Source organism: Lampris incognitus, chromosome 4 (assembly GCF_029633865.1).
Source record: "Lampris incognitus isolate fLamInc1 chromosome 4, fLamInc1.hap2, whole genome shotgun sequence".
In the NCBI taxonomy this organism is placed as follows: Eukaryota; Metazoa; Chordata; class Actinopteri; order Lampriformes; family Lampridae; genus Lampris; species Lampris incognitus.
In genome coordinates this window covers 19,490,749-19,517,201 of record NC_079214.1, presented here as the reverse complement: position 1 = coordinate 19,517,201, position 26,453 = coordinate 19,490,749, and the positions used below count along the sequence as shown (strand labels likewise).

The window sequence follows — 26,453 nt, the reverse complement described above, 5'->3', positions numbered from 1 at the left end:
TTCTGCCCGTTTTTGCCCTTCCTTTCACCCAAATGTAATTGTCATGTTCTTGTTGTATTCTTGGGGAATCAAGGCCTTTTATCCACCATGTAGTGGTGGATAAAATGGTTATGGATAAAATGGTTATTTCTTGCTGTTTGAGCATGACAAAATCCCTCAGAGCAAGGGAAGTCAATGAGGGGTTATGTGGTTTTCCTCTGACAAGGAAGCGGTTGATCCGGGGACTCCCTGGGTTTTTGTCTGGGGAATGCTTGCACTGTGAGTGATGGCAGCCAGCATCCAAACAGGATGACTTTGAGTCCTGTGATAGGAAGCAACCAAGTTTGGAGGGAGTTGGGCTCCTAAAACCAGGAAATAAACATTTGATGTCACAATGAAACAAGAACTTGGGACTACTTGGAATGAGTAGGACTTGGCAGGACTATAGGTCCTGAACTGGGATTCCACACATCTCTCAGGCCTGTGAGCTGTTTAGCCTCCCACTTAACATCATGCTGACATATTGCAGAACACAGTGTGCAAGTATCCCGGAGTCTTCCCATCTCCCCAACAGCTGAATATGCTCTGAGGTTAAGATGTAATAAATCGTAATAACAGTGGTAAAATGTGTTTTATCGCAATTTGCAACACAGTACTGCAGAATAATATCGATTAAAAAAAAAGAGGGTGTAACATTCTGTAACCGTATGTTTAAAAGTTTTGTTAGTGAAAAGATGGACAAAGCTTTGCCAGTGTGACATCCCAGAGGTTAAGCAGTAGATGCTGCAAAGTCAAAGCCATATTATCTTTGCTTTTTAGGTTAGATCTCAGATTGGCTATGAGCAGTGTGCAAATTACACCAGGTAATTCAGGGTGGCCCTGTTTTTGCCAGGAGAAATTATCTCCAATACAATATTCAAAAACTCAAATGCCATCACTTACTTCAATTCAGTCTTCAAGCCCCCCTTATGCTGAATTTTTTTCTTCTTCAGGGGGGCTCAGAGGTCATTCAGGGGTGCTTAGCCTCATCAGACAGCCCCCATAACTCACAGTGTAGCCATGAGAACTGTGCTTGTAGAGGATAATTAAAGATGGGGGTTTATGGACAACTTATTTGTGTTGTAAATATTGTCTTATTTTTGCATCTCCTTATATAGATAATAGGGCAAATAGTTTCATATCAGTAACACGGCTCTAGATATTGCAAATTGCTGGTATAAATTCCATCAAACGGCTGCTTGTGTACCATGACCTTTGATTAGAAGTCTGAACTGATTTTCCTTTAAAAAATGTAAGAGCAAGGAATGAGCTTCAGGTCATTGAACTCACTGGAGCTGACTGTATTTTCACTGGAAGAGGGGTTCAGTAGGAATGTTCTTGAAGGAGTCGGGCTGTTTGTGATTCCAGAACACGTCGACATTCTCGCTGGAGAAAGACGAGATGGGTGAAGTCGCGATGGAGGATGGGCGCAGCCGGTGCCCCTTCAATCCAGAGTACAAATCCACTGCCATCATAGTTGGTACGTAGCACTGAACAATTAATTTTTTTTTCAGATGCAAAGCACCTCTTGAACCTGGCTCCTAAAACTCATATGCACACACACACACACACACACACACACACACACACACACACACACACACACACACACACACACACACACACACACACACACACACACACTGACATTTGCTAGTCTCACATGTTAGCAGTACCATATGTGTAGATGGGCGGGGGTAACTGAAATGTCTGCGAGTGCATCTATATATATATATATATATATATATATATATATATATGCTGTTGTAAGACATTAAAGATGTTATCATAATCACCTTTGGTAAGAAGGATTATGGGAACTTCATTGGCAAATTATAGTTTTTCTGCACCCCCACCACTATTCTCTCTCTCCACTATTCTTGTATTCAAAACACTTGGTATTGCCAATGCCCATCGACAAATATGCAAACAAGATGTGCTTTATCACCTTTAACATGCTCAAACAAATCTTTTCACAAAAGTTTTTAAGTGTTTTTGATGTGTCAGCTTGCTTTTCTTGGTTGTTGGTTAGCTAAAAACCTAATTCAGACAAGGTCACTTGGGCTCTGTCGAACCGCTGCAAAAGCATCTGTCATACAATGTGCAGTGTTAAGCGTCCAGTCAGGATGATCGTAAACCATATGTAACATTAGCTACTCAATTGAAAATGTACACACAATACAAAGGCCTATTTCCAATTACAAACTTAAGACAATGACCCTGTATCACAAAGTCACACAACAGTTGCGCTTTGCATCTGTGGCACAATATTGGGCCTCATTCATCAGTTGTGCATACGTACATACGAATTTGTTCTTGCATACCCGTGGAATTTGTAGCCCTGAAGTTTGTGTCAGAGACCAGTGTAGAACCTGGGTAACCCCTGAATATAGACACCGATTGGCTAACACTGATGTCTTTGCAGGCCTGGGGGATCGCTCGTTGCAAGAGGTAGACAACAGATGTTGGGGGGAAGGTATTATAAATAGCCATCAGGCTTTTCTTCTGACTGTCAGACTATCTTGAGAGCTAAAAAAAAAAATCAATGAGTGTGTAAGAACAAATTTGTCCATATGAACGATTCATGATGAATGAGGCCCAACGTGTCCTTGTTTCTGACTGTTATTTAGGGTTGGATTGCATGAAGAAGGATATCATTAATGAATGGTTTTACTCTGGAAAGTGGCTAAAGGCTTTTGAAACAAGAACTTCTCATTTCCACCATCGCTGCTTTGATGTCGCCTGCGACGCGGAGGCAGTAATGAGGATTCGTGATCTAACTGCTAATGTTGCCTGCCTGTACCAGGGTGTCTGGTTTGGAAACTGGCACCGATTACCATGGAAATGCATTCAGTTTATTTATCAATCAGTTTGTAATTAATCAGGTGCAATTTCCAAAACTACAGCTTGGAGATATGATTTGTCTGATCACTAAGTAATACTTTTCTGTAATGGTTGCATAGCTTGCCAGTGTTTGCCAGTTGCAGCATGTTGCTTGAACTCTTGTGGTAACTGCACTTAGTGGGCTTAGTGGAGAAAGTCCACCGAGTGCCGTTTTTATTCTGTTTTTGAGTTAATGATCTTAAAATTTGCGCATTTTAATTACAGAAATGCACTGGGTCAGACTCCTAGCAGTGTTATACTAATATGGCAATAGTATTCTGAATCCTCTTTCATTTGTTTTCATTTTTCTCAGATGGAGAGTTGTACGCTGGCACTGTCAGCAACTTCCAGGGTAATGAACCTGTAATTTACAAGAGTCTGGGGCAGGGCACGGCCTTGAAGACAGAAAACTCTTTAAACTGGCTGCAAGGTGAACTCCATTTGCTCGTGAAGATGGCAATCTTATGTTTTTTTTTTCCAACACATCTTCCGCTTTCTACCCAGCAAACTAGATAAGCTCCGAAAGTGGAGATCATTAGTGAGGCACACTCTCTATTACACGCAGATTGAGAGCAAAGACAAGCCCCTTTAAATTGCGGGAGCTGGGTGCTATCAGTCGCGGCACATGCACATCAAAACAGCCCCAGCTGGCTGGCACTGCTATTACCATAGCAAGCCACACTTTGTTCACGGTTAAGACCTCTCTTGTCTTTTGATATCAGGGTAATTCATGTAAAGTGCACCAACTGAAGCATCCCCACTGAGTATAGTTGTGCAGGGGATGTTGTGCCCTCCATTTTCCAAGGATCACACAGATCAAATTTCCCACATGACTTTTCAGTTCAGTTCCCACTTACGAACATATGCTTTCTTTTCTGCAGACAAGTGATGAGATAGCTGAGGTTGTTCCCCTGAACACTTTAGAGAAGATGATAGGCAAAGCATTATGTTGTTCTGCGTCTCACTAAGCGTTCTTGTTTTGCGGGAAACAGCATGTTTTGTCTTGTTGACAGATCCAGTCTTTGTTGGGTCGGCTTACATCGAGGAGAGTCAGCCGGCTGGTAACCCGGTGGGTGACGACGACAAGATATACTTCTTCTTTAGTGAGGCGGGAAAAGAATTCGACTTCTTCGACAACACCATTGTGTCGAGGATCGCTCGCGTGTGTAAGGTAGGATATCTGGGGGTAGCTGCCTGCTCACTTCACGTAACTGCTGGGTCAAAACAAGAAATACAGTAGAGCTCTACATCCTCTTCTTAATCCTAAAACAATCACCTCCAAAACTATGAGGGGTGTGTTCCTGAAGGAAAAAAAAGCATGCTTGATAACATGATCGCATGCCATGTCCGTGTAGGTGTAAGAGTTTTGTTTGTTTGACTTTTTGAGTATCTGTGTGGGAGTTGATGCAAACATTCTTTCCTGAATCCAGCCCCCCCCTCCTCCCCCACCCCTCGCTCCCTCCCTTTTCCCTCTGCAATGTCATCTCCCCATCTCCTTCCATCTCCCTCACAATGTCAGCTGCTCTTGTCCATCCCTCTGGCTCTCTCCATTCCTCCTCCAGCCAGCGCTTTGAGCTTTGCAGACGTTATTAGTATTCAAGGGCGCTTTGCAGCAACATGAAATACTTTTTCTCCTCCTGTATGTTTTTTTTTTTTTTTTTTTTTTGCAGGCAAAGCACATAAAGTCCCGTACTAGAGAATTCACTCAGATCAGTTCCAGTTGCACTGATTTCCTTTTTTCTTCCCCTTTCCTTAAAAGTTTTCTGTGGTCAGTCATCCCAAAAAATCAGCATTAGACCTTATCCCTTTCCACCTGTTATCAGATCAATTAAATGTCTAGAAGGCTGCCTGATATGCAAGCTGGAGACTCAGCATCCCGTACTGACTGATGCCGCTTGTTCGTGGAGGCAGTAATGTGAGTAATCGTGGGGACAGCATGTAATCTTAAATGACAGCTTAATGACTTAGTCTTGCTCAGCTTTGGCACTCAGCACAGTGACACCTCTTTCAGCCAACCATGCACCTACATGCGTCTATATATGGAAATCATTGATGGAAATGGCCTTAGACTGTGGCAGCTTGCTGCAGATGAGCTGTGCAAGAGAGAGAGAGGAAAATTGGCCGTGCCGCTCTATAGATCTCCTTTTATTTTGCTGGAATGCAGCATTCTCTGCTATGGGAGTACAGTAGTGTTGCAGGGTGCACTCTTTGGTCTGTTGATTAGATACTTAAATGGGAACTGATGGGTTTTTAACATTATCTCTGCATACATTATAGGGATAACGCTCCATTATCAGCCGTAATACTCGGCAGTCTCCTGTGTGTTGCTGAAAGGCTGTCAAAACTGTGCAGAAAAGTGCCCGGCAGTGACGTCGCTGGCAGACACTTTGCTGCGCAAAATTTCCGTGAATGTGTAAACTTACAACCCGCACTTCCTGGTTTGCCGCTGCTTTTGCTAGACTAAATAAAAACACTACATATAAGCTGTTGTCGTGCAGGCCACCGCGAATACCATATAAAGACAATCGTTCACAGATTGACGCTTTTCCATTCCCGTTATTGGTTTTGCTGTGGGTGAACAACTAACTCCAGGGCAAACCAAACTGCTTCGTTGTGAACATTGCAAGCTGTCAGAGGACGCAACTGTTTTCTCTCATGTAGTAATGTGCATGCCCAAGTCAGCTGCCCTGGTAGGGAGTAAGTGCTGAATTGAAGGATTAGGGTTCGGTTTGGTTAACACAAAGATATAAAAGCCCCTCCCAGTGAGTAGGCTCCATATATTCATCCCATGTCTGAGAAGTGTAAGCACGCAATTATTCTTCTGTCTCCGTATTGTTTGGAAGTCGTTTTTCAGTGTCTTAACAGTTTGAGTCGCATTGAATTTATCCTTTCAATATCTGCAAAAGCCGGTAAATAGGGCATGTCAGTCATAAGATAAGACGAATCAAGCCCTCTGTTTGTTTCCACGGTCCTTCAGCTACCGTTCTGCCCATGTTTGCCAAGTACCTCCACTACTGGTTTGTTTTTCTCTCTCCCCCTTCCTTCCCCGCTCCCCTCCCTCCTTCCACCGCTCTGTTCCTTTTGTTTATTCAGGTGTGCAGATTGGGGGAGCGTGGATAGCAGGCTGCTTTTGAACAATGTGTCGCACAGTTTTTCTTAACCTTTGCTTTAAAACTTCAGTGTCGCATTCACTGCTGATGCTAAAAAAAATTTTTTTTTTTAAAAACATCTAAAATTGGTTAAACGAATCTGAAAGGCGAGGTTTGAACTGAAATGTGTGGACCTCTGAGTTTCCCCCGATGATGAAATCTATGAGTCGAGCGAGCGAGCTGCAGAGGGAGGCAAAGCAACAATGACAATGGACAGCTGAGAGAGCTGCAATGTGGTGGTCTCATTATGTGGACAGGATACTACTACCACAGCCCTAGTAATTGGCTCCCAGCCCTGTGTATTAGTCCCATGTGGCTTCACCTCACTGTTCAACACCATGATTGTTGCTGTTTAATAGCCGCTCGGAGGAGGAAGCGAGAGCAGAATAGTTTTGCATTATATTAGCTCCTCAAGGGTGATTCACTCCTCCTGTTTTGAAGTTCTTGGTTTTGGGAATTTTGCTGTGGGATTAGTTTGAGACTAGGTGTGTCCTTGAGCCAGGCAAGCTGTTGGGGTTGGAGAAAACCTATTGTTGCAGTCCTCCTCTTTAAGCGCCTCCTTTTGGGTGTAATTTTCATAATGCTGGACGTTTGTAATTTTTTTTTTTTTTTTTTTTACATTTTTGAAAAAGTGATCCTGAATTGTGTTTAAAAGCACTTCGGTCATTGTTGGAAGCAGCTAAGTTGTCTCATAACTGCTCTTAAGGATATTTTGTGACGGCTTGAAGGGAGACTGAATTCTATTATCTTCCAGCATGATTAGTAAACCACAGATCTTTGGTTCAAAGCTGTAATTACTGAAGCGCTGTTATTTGCAAGCCTTTTCACCATTTCGAGTTCATGTTCTGCACTATGGCATCTTCTTTTTTTTTATGGAGGGTGTTATCTACTCCCAAGCTTTGTATTTCAAAAGCTGCAGCACCGAGTTTACTTTCGGAGGATTCTTTGGAATTCTGTTTTTACTGCAGCTCACAGAAGCCAAGCAGGAGAAACTTATTCCCTCATATGAACTTTCATCATCACAAGTCATTCCTGGTTGGCTGTGACTGAGGAGCTCTAGCTTGTCATATTTTCCTCGATAGAGTTCATGACACGTGCAGTCCTCTCCCTCTTGCCACATTTCTCCTAAAACCTCAATCCGCCCTCTTAAGGAGTGCCGAGGGACTGCAGCTCTGTTCACAATAAGCCATCTGTGCGAGGCTTTCCAAGGTTATGGCTTTTCAGGTTCTCTTTATGTGGCGCACACCTCCTATTCATTTGGGTTGCAGGTTATCCTATTAATTACCTTGTTTGCCTTTTTTTCCTGATCACATTAGAGGGTCCAACGATTGTTTACTTTGCTTACAGGGTGACAAGGGAGGCGAGAGGGTGCTGCAGAAGAAGTGGACCACCTTCCTGAAGGCTCAGCTCCTGTGTTCCCTCCCTGATGACGGCTTCCCCTTTAACATCATCCAAGACATGTTTGTCCTGAAGCCCACAGGAGACAGCTGGGAGAACACTGTTTTCTACGGGGTCTTCACCTCTCAGTGGTAAGGGAGGAGTGGAGGAAGTGAACACCGAGCGCCAATATCTTTCTTCTTACAATTCCAGTTTTGTGTGCTTTCCAGTTTTGTTTTGTTTTTTGTGTGTGTTGTGTCCACACTAACAATCAGTAAATTGTTACGACCAGCATTTTGTTTTTGTTTTTATTTCAAGTCTTTTGCCGCCACTACATGTAAAGCCACTACATAAAAACTTTAGAGTATTGGTAAAAAGAACAGAAATAAAATGTTATGGAGTTGAAGTATTGTAGTCAGTAATACTACTGATTTCAGGTTCACTAAGAAGTCGGTAATCGCCCCCAGATGGCAATTTAAAAGTTTAAACCTTCCTAACTGTGTGTTTTTATTGTGATTATAGGTATAAAGGAGCGTCAGGCAGCTCGGCAGTGTGTGCTTTCACCATGGCCCAGGTGGAAAGAGTCTTCAGCGGGCGCTACCGAGAGGTGAACAGGGAGACCCAGCAGTGGTACACCTACAACCATCCAGTCCCAGAACCACGGCCTGGGGCGGTAAGTGCTAGTTATACCCACTGACCTATATATGGTTATACCCCCCACAGTTAAACCCACAGGGGATGTTTGTTCTCGCACAATCCAGCAACATTGGATTGCATATTTCCATCTGTCAGTCTTTTTCACCAGCCTTCTATCTACCCGTTTGATAATTCAGCAGCCCTTTCATCAACCCAACAAATATTTCCATGTTTTCCGTGTCTAAATTCAGGCTAAGAACATGTGTTATTTTGCCTTACATAACCAATAAAAAGAACAACAGCACAGACAAATATTTACTATAACTTTCTTTAGATATACTATCTTTTTTTGAAAAGCCAGTGTAGCCAAGGCTGGATGACAACCGCTTCCAGCTCTTCATATTTATTTGTGTACAAGTACTGTGACTCTAACAGAGGTGTAAGAGTTTGAGCAGTTGTTGTTGACCTGAAGAACAGTTTTGTGGTGGCTCAAGTGTCCTACCTGTGGTTCACATAGCCTGTGTTGGGACCAAAGGACAAGTTGGGGGAAGACAGAAAAGGGCCCAAATCAGTATGCAAAGCTAATGGCTAGCTGACGTGTTGCTAAAGCCTTCACCGGTCCCTCCCAAAAACAGTCTGCAAAGAAAATATCAGTTTTAACAAGTCATTTAGCTCAGTGGTGCAATTCACCCCCCCCCCCGGAGGGGGGCAAGTCCAATTTTCTTTTTTAATTATTGACACAGGCAGGTGTTAAAAAGGGGAAATTAGATTTTAAGATTGAATATGAGCATACAGTACTTTTTAAGGTGGGTATTTTCTTAAGTTTCAGTTATTTGAAGCACAGAGGCTAAAAACTTGATAGGAGCAGGAAAAAAAATCATCTTCATGATTAAATTTTGTTTGAGAAGTCCATTTTGGGTGCACAAGGCTGATATTAAGCCTTATTATTAAGCCTTTGTTTGCAGTAAAGGCTCAGAAGCAAATGAGAATGCTGCTTTTACTGTTTTTTGGGAATAAATAAATCAAGCATTGTTGTTTGAATTGATCTAAATCTGTCTTCCCTTTGTTTTTAAGTGAAGTGCTTGAAAGAGCCGAAATAAATTTTTATCCCTGATTTACTCCCATACAGTGTGTGACAAACCACGCTCGGCAAATGGGCATCCACTCATCCTTACACATGCCCGATAAGGTGCTCAACTTTGTCAAGGACCACTTCCTGATGGACAGTGTGATCCGCAGTCCTCCGCTGCTTCTGAAGCGCAGCGTGCGTTACACACAGATCGCCGTGCACAAGATCCAGGGCATGGAGAGGGCCTACGACGTCCTCTTCATTGGGACAGGTACAATGCATCAGCGACTCACAAAGTCAATGAGTGTTAGCTATGCTGCCTAGAAGTGATCTGCAGATATTTCTGCCATTTTTCTGGTTTTTTTTTTTTTTTGCCTTGCTAATATTTGGTGGGAATCCCAAGTTATTCAGGCTCTTTCTTTGTTTCCTGCTTGATGTTAATATTTGTTGAGATTAAAATAGGATTTTGTGTCTGTCAAAATAAGCATGCAAGGTCATCCGGGTAGAACAGTGGTCTATTCCGTTGCCTACCAACACGGGGATTGCCGGTTCGAATCCCCGTGTTACCGCCAGCTTTGTTGGATGTCCCTGCAGACACAATTGGCCGTGTCTGCAGGTTGAAATCCGGATGTGGATATGTGTCCTGGTCACTGCGCTAGCGCCTCCTCTGGTTGGTTAGGATTCCAGTTCGGGGGGGGGGGGGGGTAGCGTGATCCTCCCATGCGCTACGTCCCCCTGGTGAAACTCCTCACTGTCAGGTGAAAAGAAGTGGCTGGCGACTCCACATGTATTGGAGGAGACATGTGGTAGTCTGCAGCTCCCCCTGGATCGGCAGAGGGGGTGGAGCAGCGACCGGGACAGCTCAGAAGAGTGGGGTAATTGGCCAGATACAATTGGGGAGAAAAGGGGGGTAGGAGATAAGCATGCAATGTGTCCACTTATAGTCTAATTAAAACTCAAGGACTTGTGTGTTAATAATTGTTATAGCAATCCTTAATCATTCCCCCTTAAACTGGCCTTGACTTCCAGTGAAGCCCTGTTGTCTTTTGTGTCTTGCAGATGATGGGAAGCTACATAAGGCCATCAACACCAATGACAAAATGCACATTATAGAAGAAATGGTTCTGTTTCCTAAGCCTCAGCCAGTGCAGCATATTGAACTGGATCCTCAGAGGGTAAATCATACTTTCATAACTTCATATAAAATATTATACAGTCATTTTTCACTTTTTCACACAACAGAAAAGGGAATCTTAATATAGGTGCAGAGATAATTGTATGTTTCATAACTTGATACAAAGCCTGGTTTAATAAACTTCTCTGTTTCCCTATTGATACCGAGGTTGATGTTTATTCAGTTCGTATTTTTATTCATAATGGTAGTTTTATCTAAGCGAGAAATTGCAGCAAATGTTTCCCCTCCTGCCGCCCCATTGAATTTTCCCCAAAGTTATAGTGCAGGCTGCAGCAGATTTTATGATCCTCTCTGGCATTTTGACTCGGATGAATTTCTCTCCCCATTACATGGAGCTCTCTCTGGGTCAGACCTATCCAAGCACAATCTGTCCATGCAATCCTGCAAAAGGGTACTGTGGTTGCTGTGTTTCCATGTTTAGTTCTTAGAGGTGATATAATGAAACCATTTGATAATATTTAATTGGTACCATGTTCTTGGCTTATGTTAAGTAATGTATTCCCTAATGCAGCAACAATATCTCAGGGTGCATCCTTAGCAATGTTTATGGGTACAGCAGAGTAAGGACCTTTTATTGCAATTATCTCAGAATAACAGATTTGTGCTCCTCACCTGCAGGGCTTACTGTTTGTGTCGTCCTATTCTGGTCTTGTGGAAGTACCTGTGGCGAATTGTTCAAACTACCAGAGTTGTGGAGAGTGTGTTTTATCCAGAGACCCTTACTGCGCATGGACTGGACGGCTCTGTCGGGACGTCAGGATGGCTCCACCCGATAGGTGAGAGTGAAAGCCCCGAAAAACACCACCTCTTGCCGATGTCATCAAGAGTGATGGCACCATTCATTTCAACATAAAATCAGTGCACTGGCAACCACTAGTCTGGTACTGACTGTGACTAAACACAACACTTTTCTGTTCTCCAGCACTGACGCACCGACAGATATGTACTTTACTGTTGCAGAACGGCGTTAAAAGCAGTGATTTGACAACCGGCGGCTTCTGCTTCTTGTTTGTGCTGCAAATGGCACGCCACGTCTGACATTTTACTCAACACCGCTTCTATGCCGGTGTATGTTCAGTCTAACAAACAGATAAAGCCGCTAATTGTAATTAGCCGCAAATAACCTGAAAGTTTGTGGAAAACACAGCCCAGCAGTACCCAGTCAAAGTTTGTTTAAAATATGAAACAGAAAATATGTTCTGCCTAATTTGAATTTGAAATGTCTAATTTCATGCATCAAAAAGTAAATGCAAGTTATTCCAACCTAGTTAATAAATCATAATTTCAACATTACTGCTGTTTTGTTTATCAGACCACTTTCATTGGCCCGTGTAAATGAGAGTCTACTGTGTATTTGTGAACGCTCGCTCACATACCCAGGAGACACAAGCAAACACACCTACACATAAAAACAGAAATGGACACGTTACATTTGAAATCATGTGTTCGAACCAGGAACTTCTAAGAGGATTGGCCTCAAGCTTATTCTCACAGAGCTACACTTATAGGTACTGCAATTAAAGGCTTCCAGAGGATAATGGAGGCACATGTACAAGTTTCCTCCCATTACAGATTGTAAACCCAACCTGTTGTTTGTGTTCTTTTGTTTTAGCCACTGGCAGCAGGATGTGGAAGATGCTGACACCTCGGCTATTTGCAACAGAACGTTTCCCAGCCCGCGTTCCACCAGATTGTCAGCCTCCCGTGAGTGTCGCCTATTCATGTAAAAGTCTTTAATTAAAGAGCCGTCAGTCGGGTGACATACCATCTACTTACAAATAAACTCAATACAAACAGGGTTGGCCATATTCCATGCTGAGTTTGAAAACAATGGCAGTAAGTGAAGAGAAGCCCCCCCCCCACACACACACACACACACAACTAATATATATATTTAAAAAAAATATCCCTCTTGCCCTTTTTTGGGTAGTGTGTGTCATCCTCAAGCTCGGGTCCTCTACCAGAGGCCTGGGAGTTGGAGGGTTTTGCGCAGTATCTTAGCTGTTCCTAGGACTGCACTCTTCTGGACAGAGACCTCAGATGTTGTTCCTGGAATCTGCTGGAGCCACTCTCCCAGTTTGGGGGTCACAGCCCCTAGTGCTCCTATTACCACAGGGACCACTGTGGATTTCACCTTCCACAACTGATCCAATATATATATATATGTGTGTGTGTGTGTGTGCGCGCGTGTGTGTGTGTGTGTGTGTGCATATTCCGCTCCTTATTAGTTGAGCGCTCACAACACCACTGACGGTTTCAGAAAAAGACACTCTATATATATATATATATATATATATATATATATATATATACATACATACAGGGTTGGAAATTAACTTTTTGGCTTACCGGCCAAGGGGATTGGTAGATTAAAAAATCTACCGGCCAAGCATATTTTTTACCGGCCAAAATAATTAGTAGCCTTTTTTGTGCCATACAAACATTTTCAGTACATAACAATGAGAGAATAACATATTGTGTTGAATAAGAGCTTTTAAAAATGTGCAGATTTGAAGCAAAAATATTTTATGTAAAATTAGTCAATGATAAAATGTTACAAGTATGATTTCATGTTTTATTTGCAGTATTATTGTAACTACTCTAGTGCTCCACATGCCCATCCCGAGTCCCAGACTACTTCTCGCTCTACAGCAGCCACTCTCTTTGCTCCGTCCATGAAGTCTGGCCTCCTGCTCCTGACAGTCTTGGTGCCACAGATTAACAGCACTGGTTGGGTCATACTCCCTGATCTCTGGAGATGACAGCTGCATCGTCAGTAGATCCGAGAGTGTGTCTGAGTTGAGGTTTTTTTTTTAATCATTTTTATTTCTGATTTTTTTTCCCCTTTTTCCTCCCAATTTAGTGGCACCCACCCTCGTACTGCATGCATTCGCCATCTGCATCTCTCTGGCCGGCAGTCTCAAAGGAGACACCTCGCCACTTTCGTGACAAGGCAAATCCAGGCCAAACCACTGCTTTTTCTGACACACCTAGAGACGCATTCATGTGATGAACTCAAGCCGACTCTGCCCCCCTCCCAAAGACAGCGTTGCCAATTGCTGCTTCATCAAGTCCGGCCATAGTCGGATCTGACGAGACCGGAGCGCGAACCCGGTCCCCAGTGGGCAACTGCATTGACACAAAGCCGATGCTTTGACCGCTACACCACCGCGGACACGCCAATCAGTTTTAACCTGTTTCATGGTGTTGAAGCTAGCACACAGCTAACGTTAGTGCAGACTAGGTGGTCACATACTAGTGCTAGCTGGCTAAGGTTAGCTACAGCCAGCACTTTGTTTACGCTGTATAAGGATATTTTGAGATGACAACTAAATTCACTTACTCGCACATCCATTCGAAGTCGGAGAGATTTTCATGCTGGTCTGCTTGGACATGGCTATTAGCGCCTCTACGGAGGATGTTGCGAGGACAGGCTCCGACTGAGCCCGAGAGGCATTCATACAGGTAATGTGACATCTGGAGGTCTCATGCTTCTTGATTGTTTTCTACCTTCATTATCTTGTTACCGATGACAAATGAATTGCTACGGTTTTTGGCATACTGGCGACAGACGGAGCAACTCATCACAGTCTGTGCATTATACTCCAGCCAGCCTCTCGCAGCTCCTTTATCGTCATACCGCCACTTTTCACTAAACTTTTTTTTTTTCGGTTTGGTGGTGATGGTGGCTTCTTCCTCCTGTTCGGGGCATGGTTGTCTGTTTGATGGTGGTTTTGTGCCTTCTAAATATCGCCACATAACTGGTGTTGCTCGCTAACGTTAGTTAAAAGAATAGAGTAGGCTAGTACCGAGTTTGACGGGTGCTGCTGTCGTTGTTCCTCTCGAGTGTGTGCATAATGTTACCCGCCAGCAGCAACTAGCAACATTCTAATGCACTTTGATTGTTTAATTTCTGTTATTGCTGTTGCTGTGTTATTGTTCTAATGCACTTTCGTTGGTTAATTTCTGTTATTGCTGTTGCTATGTTATTGCTGTTGCTAAGGAGAGAGAGGGGAGAGAGAGCGAGAGAGATGGGGGGGATTAAGTGGTTGGATTTCACTTTTTTTGTTACTCGCCATTTGGCAGGTAGGCTTCTGAGATTTACTCGCCAATCAGAAAATATACTCGCCTTTGGCGGGTGGCGAGTGTTAATTTCGGATGTATATGTATAGAAGGTCCTGGGTGTGATGGACTGGCGGTCTGTCCAGGGTGTCTTCCCGCCTGCCCAATGACTGCTGGAATAGGCTCCGGCATCCCCGCGACCCCAATTGGGATAAGCGGCTTGGATAATGGATGGATATATATCATCCTCTGTGTGGAGTTTGCATGTTCTCCCCGTGTCTGCGTGGGTTTCCTCCGGGTGCTCCAGTTTCCTCCTACAGTCCAAAGACATGTAGGTCAGGTGAATCGGCCGTACTAAATTGTCCCTAGGGGTGTGTGTGTGTGTGCGTGCGTGCGTGCGTGTGTGGGCCCTGTGATGGCCTGTCCAGGGTGTCTCCCCGCCTGCCGCCCATTGACTGCTGGGATAGGCTCCACCCTGAGAGCAGCATAAGCGGTTTGGATAATGGATGGATGGAGATATATATATAATTTTACAACATGCAGTTTAGTCCAGCAAACTCCTACATCACTTTTCAACCACCAGCTTATTCCTTTTATGAAGGAATGTATTCCCTCATTTTAAAATAATTTTTAACAGTGTGAGAATCAACATTGTTTTGTGTGTTTTTTTTTTTAACAGGTGGTTCCCGATGCCAGCTCGTAACCATCCAAGCCAACACCTTTAGAGTCCTGCCCTGCAAACTTCGATCCAACCTGGCACAGAGGAAATGGCGCTACAGCGAGAGCGCCAGCCAGTTCCTCTACGCCACGCCCGAGGGTAACCTGGTAGTGGTGGCGCAGGGTGATAGGCTGGAGACCTATGAGTGCTGGTCAGAGGAAGAGGGTTTCCGCCAGTTGTTGGCCAACTACTGCATAAGGGCAGAGCCCCGCCAGGAGAGCACCACAATGATTGGCCACTCACGTACACCGCATATTGAACATGAGGAGACCATCATCCTGCCCGGCGAGTCGCGATCGACGCAGATCCACACCAAGACCTACTGGAATGAGCTGATTGGGGTTTGCGCTCTGTTGGCATTTTCTCTGGTGGTGTTTTCCTTGTTCGTTGTCTACAGAAACCGGGACCGTATGAAGTCCATGCTGAAGCAGGGTGAATGCCCCAACATGCAGCAGAAGAAGCCAAGGATAGTGGGAAAGCCTGCTGAGAGCTTGCCCCTCAACGGCAACACTATTCCAGTCTCCACTTCTGATCACAAGGGCTACCAGACGCTGAATGACAACTATATCTGCAGCACGCCGACCCACGAGTCCTCGCCAGACAACAGTAAGAGTTTCTCCGAGTCATCAGACAGGCGGCCACTCAACTTGAAGGAGAGCCACGTGGAATACTCCCCCACCTGCCCCCGGCCCAGAGTAAGGTTAGGCTCTGAGATTAAAGACTCTATCGTGTGAGAGCACACACGGATGCTCCAGATGTTACCCTGTATCTCTATGGGGGGGGGTACAGGCTGAAGGAGAGGAGATGTCTCGCATCACGTTACTCCTACATCACAGCACATCTCTTTTGTTCCCGTGTCATCTTTGTTCTGTGATCAGTACGGAGTTCATTTTCTTTAGCCACTTCCACTCCTACGCCAAGCGACTGGTTGTCTTACGTATCGGTCGAAAAGTCCTGTTGTATGGGTGAGAAAACGGCACGGTGTTCCTGTTTCAACCAGGATCAGTGAACCATGGCAGCTGATTAGAATAGTTTTAACACAGTAGTTATAGCACACTTCGTTTGCTTGAGTATTTCTCCTCGTCGGTCACTAGTGGAATATGTGCATGTGAGCCTGTGTGTTCATCCACATACCTGTGCGCGCCCTGCAGAAGATGACCGTCCTCTGTTTTTAAGCGGACGGGTCACGAAAACCATGTTACATATGTCATGTTTCTTCACCAAGACCTCACATATGGGAGAATTTAATTCCTTCAGCCCTTCCATGATGATCTCCACATGATCCAAGCAAGTCAGAAGCACATTGGTTTCTCTTGTTTGCTGTAGAAATGTCCGACTGCATTAGACTAATGGTGACGAAAGAGAAAGATCCGGCAGACCAAGAGACAGGGCCTCACTTTGGTTAGACGAAGCCTTTTTCATCCTTCGGAACTAAAATGAAGAAAGCAGACACTTGGCCATCGTTCAACAAATGTTATCAGAAATGTTGTTCCAGGGCTCGAGTTTTCCTCCTGGAAGCATGCCGATCTTCAGTTGGACTTTCCCATTCATTAGATACAGCAACTGTATCATGAACATTGCAAGGAAAAAAAACGTTTTCAGTTTTTTTCTGTTTGTTTTTCTTTAATCGAAGAACACCTCTACTCATCTGAAGTAGACCAGTCTTCAGTGTTATACTGTAGAGGCAATATCGTCATGGGTTATTGAGTCAAATTTGACAGATGCTCTTTCTCTGAGGCAAATTTGACTGAGAAATGTATCAGAGAGACTCGGAGAACATTCTAGTTAGGCAAGGAGGGTATAAGATATAGCCAAGGAGAACAGCAGTACCCACAGGTATATCATGTCCACGGCAGCACCAAAATCAAAATGCGTACTGTGCCAAAAATGATCTTGATTGTCTGATTTAAATGCAATATTACCATTCTTGTATGACCACTCCGTCTCATGCCTTCTGTTAGCGTTGATCACTATCGAAAACTGCCCAGGTTGCTTCACCAGAATTGGGCTTCACAGAAGTATCTAAAAAGCTAAAAATCTGTTGCATCCATCCAAAACTGCAAGGAATTTAACAGGATTGGCGAATTCAAAAGACAAATACGTTTTGAATTCGAGCGTGAGCAAAATGGATGCTAATAGGATGCTGAAAAACGTGACAATGGGAAGAGACCCATACAGCTTCACCGGGTTAATGGTTGACATATAATTTTGAAATGTTGGCATCTCTCTCTTTGTTGGAAAACTCATCCGTTAGTTGACATTCAAATGTTATTTGCATGGTTAGCATTTCAAAATGGCACTAATAGGCAATTCTAGCTGCAAACTATTAAGGTGGCAAAGACTGATATTAATAATGTGAACAATACTGACATGCCCTCAGTAGTATTACAGATTTGTTTTTGTTTGTTGTTTTTTCCTCAATAGGAGAAGTGCCTGGCAGTTAAAAAAAATACTTCAAGAATTAAAATGGCGAGGAATATGTTGAGATCTAAATATAATTTCACTGCAGAGATTGGTAAAACTGAACCAGGTCGGCTGTAGTTGGGTGGGGGGGATTTTTTTTTCCAACTTGTTAGTCCAGACTGCAGTTGTTGTATCTCGGGAGGCAGGTGTGTAAAGCTCTGTATCACCTGAGCCTAATCAGTCCCGGTTGCATTTCTGCAACACATGCATTAACCACTCTCATTACCAAGACGAGGCCATGGAAAATGTGAAAGCACAAGTGATCTAGGCGTTGAACACTATCAGGTTCTTTGCACATTTCAATAAGATTTTTTTGGATTTAGAGCAGGAGAGCATTTTTAGAAACATGACTACTGAGAAATAAAGGGTCTGACTGATCAAGAGAAGGAGGTGTTGTAAAATTTAATTGTTATTATGACAGGGACCATTGCAGCCGTTACAAACACTAATATTGCAAACACATTTGCTGACAATTTGTCGAGACTTAAAAATCAGATTTTCCAAAGATGTAGGAAGCTGTATTTATTGTATGCTCTATTTCTGAGGTAAATGCATTTCCAGGGCCATAAAGTCAACGTGGCAGCATATATATGTTGTGGAATGTATCACCACTTCACTGTATTGACCAAGTTAGCCTGCAGTATGTACTCTTAACATCATACAGAATAAATATTTTATTATATTGAACACTGAGGAAATGACATAAAGCTATGTCTGCTAAAAAGTTGACAAAGTAATTGCACAGAAAGCATACTGCGCAATAGTGGTCAGTGTTTCTGTTTTGTTTTTTTGTTGTTTTTTTTTGTTACAGTTTTTGTCTTGTATATATCTGTAATTGTGTATTTTTAAGGGACCTTGTGCAAGATGTGTTGTAGCGAGAGTTTTGAAACTACAGAGTGCACACTGCTGATTTTATTTTATTTTTTATTTTGTTTTCATAGTGCTTTACTGCCTTGCCTACTCCAGCTTACATTTTCCCTCTTGTACAAAACATCACATACTCGTCAGTTCAATTCCCGGGCTTGCATTTATCAAGCATGTCAGAGTTGGCATTTTATCAATTTAACTTTTTATGTGATATCAATCTGTCTTAATTCTAATCCTGTACGTTTTCACTGGCCGACCGGCTTGGATAAAAACGAGGGATGCAGTCACTTTTCAAACACGTCTGAAATACACAGGTTCTGTCGGCCACGGTGAAGTTCACCACACTGAAAGGTACGAGTCCGTAGCAAGCCTGTGGTTTGACGCCTGAGCTGAAACCACTTATACGCTTGCGTAGCACGCACAGTTGAGTCCCTTGGTTAATAATGAATGAGGAGGTCGCCTACCTTGAGATGCTTGATAGATAAAGGCCGCAGCACATTTTCAAAATGCCTTTGGAAGTAACTTTGTTCTGCCTTCAGCCATGTGCCACATTTTACACCACTCAGCAATGACCTCACCAACGGCAGTGCGGTGAAAGGCTTGATTGTAGCCCTTCGTGGGCACACTTAACTCACCTCACTGCTACGCAACACGGGTTGACCGCAGAATGGATCCACCTTAGCCACCCTGCAAACTACCTGCAACCGACAACACTGGGAGCTGCTCAAATACGCTTCTCCTTTCAAAACCTTCTGCTTCTGTCGGTTACTCCCCTCTCTGAGCACAGTTTTAGCTATTTGCCAGTCTTGCACGGAGACGCAAATGTTGCAGTACAACACTACTTTGTTCATTTGGCTTCGTTGACTGTGTCAAGAGGTAAAGTAGAAATGAGACACATGCGTTCAGTTTAAAAAGCAGTAAAGAATAATATCAAGACGATTAATGTTTTTTTTTTTAAAGGTTGAGTTTTGAGCAGCTCTCCAGTAATTGCAACATATTGTACTGTACATGAATGTAGCCAAGTGATATATAATAGATCACATATTTTGCAGAACATCAAGGTTACACAAGTCTATTTTCTTAAAAAGCCTTAAAAAGTAGGCAATCCATTACTTTAGTTTTTTTTTTGCAATGGTCACACAAGGAAACGGCACACTAGAAAAAAGCAAAACTGGTCATTTCGTTCGCTGTGTCATGTGTTATGGTCAAATGCAAGCACAGCTCCAGATACTCCATGTCGGCCATGAGACACGGCAGCAACGGCTTTGCCTCAGCATTGTGACAATACTGAACACCATAAGCTTAGTTGATTGAAGAACTATTAGACTAATGTGGTCTCGTAAACCTGCATGAAAATTTGTTTTTTATTGAATCTGTTGAGTACAAAAAATGTTGTGAACTGTATTTTTTGTATCATACATTGATATTGTGATTGTTGTTTTTATTATATTGTAAATAAAAAGCACTTTATTTTAATTTTCTAAGAAATTAATAAAATACATGTTATAAAACATGGATCTAATGTGGCGTGTTGCTTACTTGATTTTTTGATTTTTTTTAAATTTCCCCCCTTTTTCTCCCCAATTCTATCCAGCCAATTACCCCACTCTTCAGAGCTGCCCCGGTTTGCTGCTCCACCCCCTCTGCCGATCCGGGGAGGGCTGCAGACTACCACATGCCTCTTCCGATACATGTGGAGTCACCAGCCGCTTCTTTTCACCTGACAGTGAAAAGTTTTGCCAGGGGGACGTAGTGCATGGGAACATCACATTATCCTCCCCCCCGCCCCCGAACAGGTGCCCCGACTGACCAGAGGAGGCGCTAGTGCAGCGACCAGGACACATACCCACACCCGGTTTCCCACCCGCAGACACGGCTGATTGTGCCTGTAGGGACGCCTGACCAAGCCGAAGGTAACATGGGGATTTGAACCCGTGATCCCTGTGTTGGTAGGTAAAGGAATAGACTGCCACGCCACCCAGACACCCCCCCCCACTTGGTTTTGAGTGGGATCAGTAACACCCCCGGAGTCATTTACAAAGATCGGAGGAAGTCCCTAGGTGAATCAATGATAAATTCTAGCCAGTATTCAATTTACTGATGGTCAGTTACTGTTCACTGCTGTATAAAGCAATGTAAATCTGCCCAGCTCCCACCGAGATGCAGGTCCCCTCAACACTTCGCCAGCGAGGAAGAAAATTCCTGATGTATAGTACCTGTGGTGGTGGTGTGAAATGTTTTGGTAACCTGGTAGAGAATGTCTCAGTCAGCATGATATTGAAATTTCTGTTATTTTTCCATCACATTTCACTCACGGTGAATAATTCTATTGCAGCCACGTTGCCGTGCTCATGATTTGTATTCTGCTGTCAGTGCCACTACCGGCAGAAAGAGCTCAGTTTTGGTATCAATGTGATATTAAAAATAAAAAAAAAAACCCTGAAACCTATTAATATGTTTCTTGATCTGGACAGATGCCATGCTGACCTTTCACCCCTTTTATTCCACCCATCAGTGACTACAGGCACATCAGAAAGATGTTTAATGTAGTCTGCAGGTGTCAGTAAGCATCTAAGACCTCATTTCTACATTTGTCACATGTGGTCATGTGCAGTAATCAGCTGTAAGCCCAGTCATTTGTTAAAACACTAAAAGCAATGTTCCAATCCGGGTCTCATCACAAACACACCTGCAAACAAAACAAAAAATGGTCGTCAACTTGATTGTGAATAACCACAAGTAAAAGCCAGGTTTCAAATAATAGCCAGGGGTTTGCCCTGTTTGGGCAAATAAAAGCCGGTCCAAAATAAAGGCTGGATAAAATATGATGCAGAAATTATCCAGAAGGGGTCAGTTGATCAGTTTAGTACATTTCCACAGCAGTGAATACATCATTACAACAACATTGTCACGCTCTACTCACTTTTGTTTCCCTGAGTTTCACTTTCGAAAACTGAAACCTGCCATTTTTTCCACTAATAAATCGTTGGGTTTTTTTCCCCCCATCTTAACCATGGAATCAGCTCACATGATAATAACTGCTGTCTCCACCATGGTTGGAGACACTCTCCATATACTGCTATTAAGATGTTTGGACCGGGTAGGACAAACACTGGTGCAGCTGCAAACGCGTACGTGGCGGAAACAATCCCCGCAAGAAAAAAAGACCAAAACGTTATGCTAATGTGATAATGCTGCTGTCAGACAGACAGTCGGTGTTACCACAGAACAGCGAGTAATGAAATGATAGCTGTTATAAAACGTCACAAAAGTGGAAAAGTACTGCATGTGTGCCACATGCCTAAATTAAAATTAAACATTATGGTATAGAAATATAACATATACCACTATCAAAAGGATACACTATAAATAATCACCTGTCTCAAATAAAGGCCTTTATCTGTCCCTTCAGCTGAGGTAAATAAGGGCCCGAGCCACCGAGACTGCAGTAATCCATTTTGTTACCGATTAGCACTGGCGCCACACAGCAGGAGGGACTTGGATTCAATCTCAGCCCATGTGTGTATATATTTCCCATGTTGGCTTTCCTCCCTTATTCCAAAAATATGCATGTTAGGTGAAATTGGAGGCTCTAAATTGTCCAATGGTCCAATGGTGTGTGGGTGACTTTTGTGAGTGGGCCCTGTGATGGACCGGGGACGTGTCACGAGTGTCTGCCTGCTGGGGAAGACTCCAGCCCTTTGCAAACCCTGAACTGGATTAAGTGGGTATAGATAACAGATGGATGGATTTGATCATGGTTTTGAGTGTAAGCCAGTACAATTTACTGTATTTCATCTGCCTGTCCCAAGGAAGAATAAAAGGGAGTCTGAGTGATGACGCACCCTTTTCCCATAAAGAACTAGCCAACCTATTTAACTAAAATAGCAAATATGTCTGCCCGATTATAGCTGAACCATCTTGCACAGTAAAGACATATCGCTAAGAGCATCTGTGTTTCTGTATGAGGCTGCTTGTATCATTGGCATGTTGCACTTCAGCTTGTCAGAATGTGTTTATGGGAGCTTAGCGAACACTGCTATGACAGCTGATCATTGGAAAGCTATGATGGAGGCACTGACTGTACTGTTTTAAATATACAAAATAAATAGATAATAATAATAACAACAGCATGAAAATGATAACACTACAGCTAATAATAATAATAATAATAATAATGATAATATGGTTTGGGTCCCTGGACTGCTTTTCCTGTCTGTAATTCGAACATTAAATCCTTCTCCATGTATAAGTTTGGTTTGAGTATGTTACTTTCCTTTCCTTGCCAAGACCCTCTGCAAAAACATCTGCAGGCATCCTGGCCTCTGCAAGGGACTGGCATCTGTTAGTGGACCTTGAGCGGCAACTGAAGTTCCCCAACCACATCATGACCAGCCCACCTTGAGACCAGACATCACTCTCCTGTCAGAGTCCACCAGACAAAGAGTCCTGCTTGAACTAAGACCACATGGAAGAGGCCTTTGAAAGGAAGCTTGCCAATTATGACAGACTGGTCAGCAACTGTCAGCAAGCCGGCTGGAGAGCAAGGTGTCTCCTGATAGGGGGCGCACGCAGGGGCTTTGCAGAGCCTTTAGTATTTCGGGCATTGAGGGAGCGAGGGAGAAAATAGCCATCCGCAACACCACTGAAGCAGCAGAAAGAGCCTCAAGATGGCTGTGGCTCAAGAGAGGAGCTAGCTTGCCATCTGGACGCACGCTGGGGTCTGATCAGCCTCCTCACCTGGAGGAGGACATATAATGTTGGAAGACCCGAAACACCCAAAACACATAGTCTGTGATATTCCTGGAATATCACAGACTATGTGTCCAGAATCATCAGCAGACGTACTTGCACAGCTCCTATTAGCTGCTAAAGATAAGCTCCAAGTCTCCTTCCCCCTTGCCCCTGTTGTTGTTTTCGACAAGCAAATGACCAATATTGTCATCATCACACGGGGGGGTTGAGATAATTTGCAACCTACCAACTATGAGAATAGTGGTTTTTTACCTTTAAATCTCAAAGTATATGTGCCAAACAAAAGTACTAAAGTAGGGTCGCTGGGGATGCTGCCAGTGACAAAGTCTGTTTTATGTGCTTACATCAAAAACCTAATTACGTTCTTTTTCCGGTGTGAATTCTGTCTGCATTATCTCAAACAATCAGAAGGTAAATGTTAAATTTAACCTCTGTATCAGCACCTAGGGGGTGTTTTACTATGCTGAGCCTCAGAGACGTCATTATATTGTGATTAAATCTCACCTTATTGATGTCTAAGCATCCCTGTTGTGACAGACCTCAGCTGCCAACAGGAATAATGGGCCTCTTTGCCTCATAGTGAGCCCAAAGGCACTGATGACATGACTGTGGCTGTGAAAGCCCTGATGGACACATGGATAACACACAGAGGGTGTCCAGCAAGTGTTGCAGGGACTCATATACACTTGTGACAGAATCTATTCACCATCTTGCTTGAAAAAAAAAAACACGGTAATTAAAAAAAAGTCTTGTAACCTGCTTGCCTTTTCTCTGACTTTGTATTGTCATTTAAATGCGTTTTTGCCCTTTGTCTGTATGTATGCATATATGCTTCTATCTATATATCCATCTATCTATCTATCTATCTATCTATCTATCTATCTATCTATCTATCTATCTATCTATCTATCTATCTATCTATCTATCTATCTATCTATCTATCTATCTATCTCAAATGCCTGCTGTATTCTGATGTCTGTTATCTTTCTGTTATTGTTAGTAGCGTCTGGCAGATCCCATTTACTTTCCACACCAGCACCTCACCCCCTGTCACCAGCCGTTTGATGAGCGGCAAAGAAGGTAATTTGGTATTCATTATTAACAAATCATTGTGCTGTGAAAAGTGTCTTTTGTTTGCCTCAGCCTTGAAAACAATTACAGTCAGCTTGCATTTCATTCACGCGATTGTATTGCATATTTCATGGCAACGGTTCGTTGACAGCGGAATTGAAAAAACAGACTCTCTGCTCAGAGTCGATGAAAGGTGCTGCAAGATATTCTGTTTGACTGTGCAAAACCCAGCTGCCTTTGACAACATACCAACTCGCCGTTCTTCAAAACGAGATGCAGATACACAACTCAACTTTTGATTATACATTAACTTATTTTCCGTGTACTAACCAGATCTACCCTAAAACCTCACATAATTTCCATGATCTCGAGTGGTTAGGTCCAAGAGAGATGGCTTTAGATGCCAATATTGAATTTAAGACTAACTTTGGGGACATTTGACAGTGGCCAATGTGTCACCAAGTAGCAACCATACTACTGTCAATTCTGCATTGTGTAGGCCTACCTATCTTCGTGTGTTGACACCGATTAAGCTCAAATGTATACCTATCCAACGTTAATGCCAATTTAAAGGTAGCGTTATACAGCGTAAGACTGACACCCGTGAGCGCACAATAGATCTGAATCAGAATAAAAACAGTGCCTGACTCCATCTCCAACTCCAACTCCCCTCCACAAATACCACCATGTGCATCAAAAGCAGGTAACATTATTTCATCCACTTGCAATGAGAATGATCAACACATTAAAGACAGAGAGAAAAAAAACAGGTGTTTTTCCCCACCCAAAAACTTGGAAGTATGCCAGCACCGAAGGGGGTAGGCCTCGCCTATATTGACTGCTTTGGCTGCACACTTGGTAGCAACCGGCAACACAACCGTGCTCAGCGGCAGCGAGCTTTACAACTACACTTTGGCAGCGACCTGCGCTAAGCAGCTGGCCAGTAACAGTGCACTGATGGTGAGAAGTGCGGCGGCGCTAACGCTCCCCTGAGACGCTTGATCGCCGCCTGTGCAGATTCATTTCAATTATCCAGGTAGTAAAATACCAAGGACGGGTTTAAATCTGTGCACCGGATGTTTGTTTTCAGTTTCACGACATTTCGTCATTCATCCAGATGGCTTCTTCAGCTCTGAGAGCTGGGCGGAGAGTAACATCACTATTAATGCCTGCGGTGGTGCCGTTTCTGGAAGGAGGACTTGAGTGGGGACAGCTGTTCACAGCATGCATTGTTTTGGCGTGCTCTGAACATGTCATCCCTCACCCTGGGCCACCTCCCCTTTCCTTGAACTGGGCCCGAGATGTGACCCAGGCTGTGACCGCTTCCGCCCCACTTTCCCAGGGCTGGGCCAGGGTGGCGTGTCGGGGTACCCCCCCGCCCCCCGAGGCGGCGATGTTATGGAAGCGTTATAAGTGGCGGGAAAAGTGATGCTGTAACCCTCCCCGCCATTTAGAGAGGGATGTTCCAGTTTTAATATGTATTTTGCCTCTTTGACTCCTTCTTTGAACCATTTCTGTCCTCCCTGTGTAGACTGTGTACATCCTGGTCCTCAAAACTTTTCTTGTATATGAGTGTAAACTCGAGTCCTGTGCCGAGTGGTTTGCTCTCCTGTGTTGTACCATGCATTTGTGTAGCGGATGCTTGGACTCACATGTTTGTTTAAATTCATTAAATCAAAATAGCCTGCATCAGACCCAGATTAGACATAGACTATTGACTGGCATGTAGATAAACTCATTACTGTAGCCCTACATTATAAAATCAAACCAAATGGTGAGAGACTTGGACTGAGGCTCACTTCACAACATATCACAACACCCAAACGGCAGCATGGTGGCCCAGTGGTTAGCGCTGTTGCCTCACAGCAACAAGGTCCTGGGTTAAAACCCCAGGCTGTCCCAGGTCCTTTCTGTGTGGAGTTTGCATGTTCTCCTCGTGTCTGCGTGGGTTTCCTCCGGGTGCTCCAGTTTCCTCCCACCATCAAAAAGACATGCATGGTAGGGTTAATACTCCTGCCTGTGCCCCTGAGCAAGGCAATGGAAAGAAGAGCTGGAGTTGGTCCCCGGGCACTGCAGCTGCCCACTGCTCCTATACAATAGGATGGGTTAAATGCAGAGAACAAATTTCATTGTAACCTGTACAACAACAAAATAAAGTGTCTTTCTTCTTCTTCATAAAACTGGGGTCAC

General features: G+C 43.6%; 1 protein-coding gene across 4 annotated transcripts in view; it reads left to right on the top strand.

The window, feature by feature from the left end:
- sema4bb (sema domain, immunoglobulin domain (Ig), transmembrane domain (TM) and short cytoplasmic domain, (semaphorin) 4Bb) overlaps positions 1-19,948 on the top strand; it is an 82,469-nt gene extending 62,521 nt beyond the window's left edge. For all 4 annotated transcript variants that reach the window (XM_056278786.1, XM_056278784.1, XM_056278785.1 and 1 more), the window contains exons 7-16: positions 1,387-1,498; positions 3,215-3,331; positions 3,915-4,072; positions 7,398-7,579; positions 7,950-8,100; positions 9,193-9,403; positions 10,192-10,307; positions 10,946-11,103; positions 11,940-12,031; positions 15,069-19,948. In XM_056278786.1, the coding sequence (XP_056134761.1) occupies positions 1,387-1,498; positions 3,215-3,331; positions 3,915-4,072; positions 7,398-7,579; positions 7,950-8,100; positions 9,193-9,403; positions 10,192-10,307; positions 10,946-11,103; positions 11,940-12,031; positions 15,069-15,841 (2,070 nt within the window). In that variant the 3' untranslated portion in view covers positions 15,842-19,948. The remainder of the gene's footprint in view (positions 1-1,386; positions 1,499-3,214; positions 3,332-3,914; positions 4,073-7,397; positions 7,580-7,949; positions 8,101-9,192; positions 9,404-10,191; positions 10,308-10,945; positions 11,104-11,939; positions 12,032-15,068) is intronic.
- Positions 19,949-26,453: the final 6,505 nt, after the last annotated feature.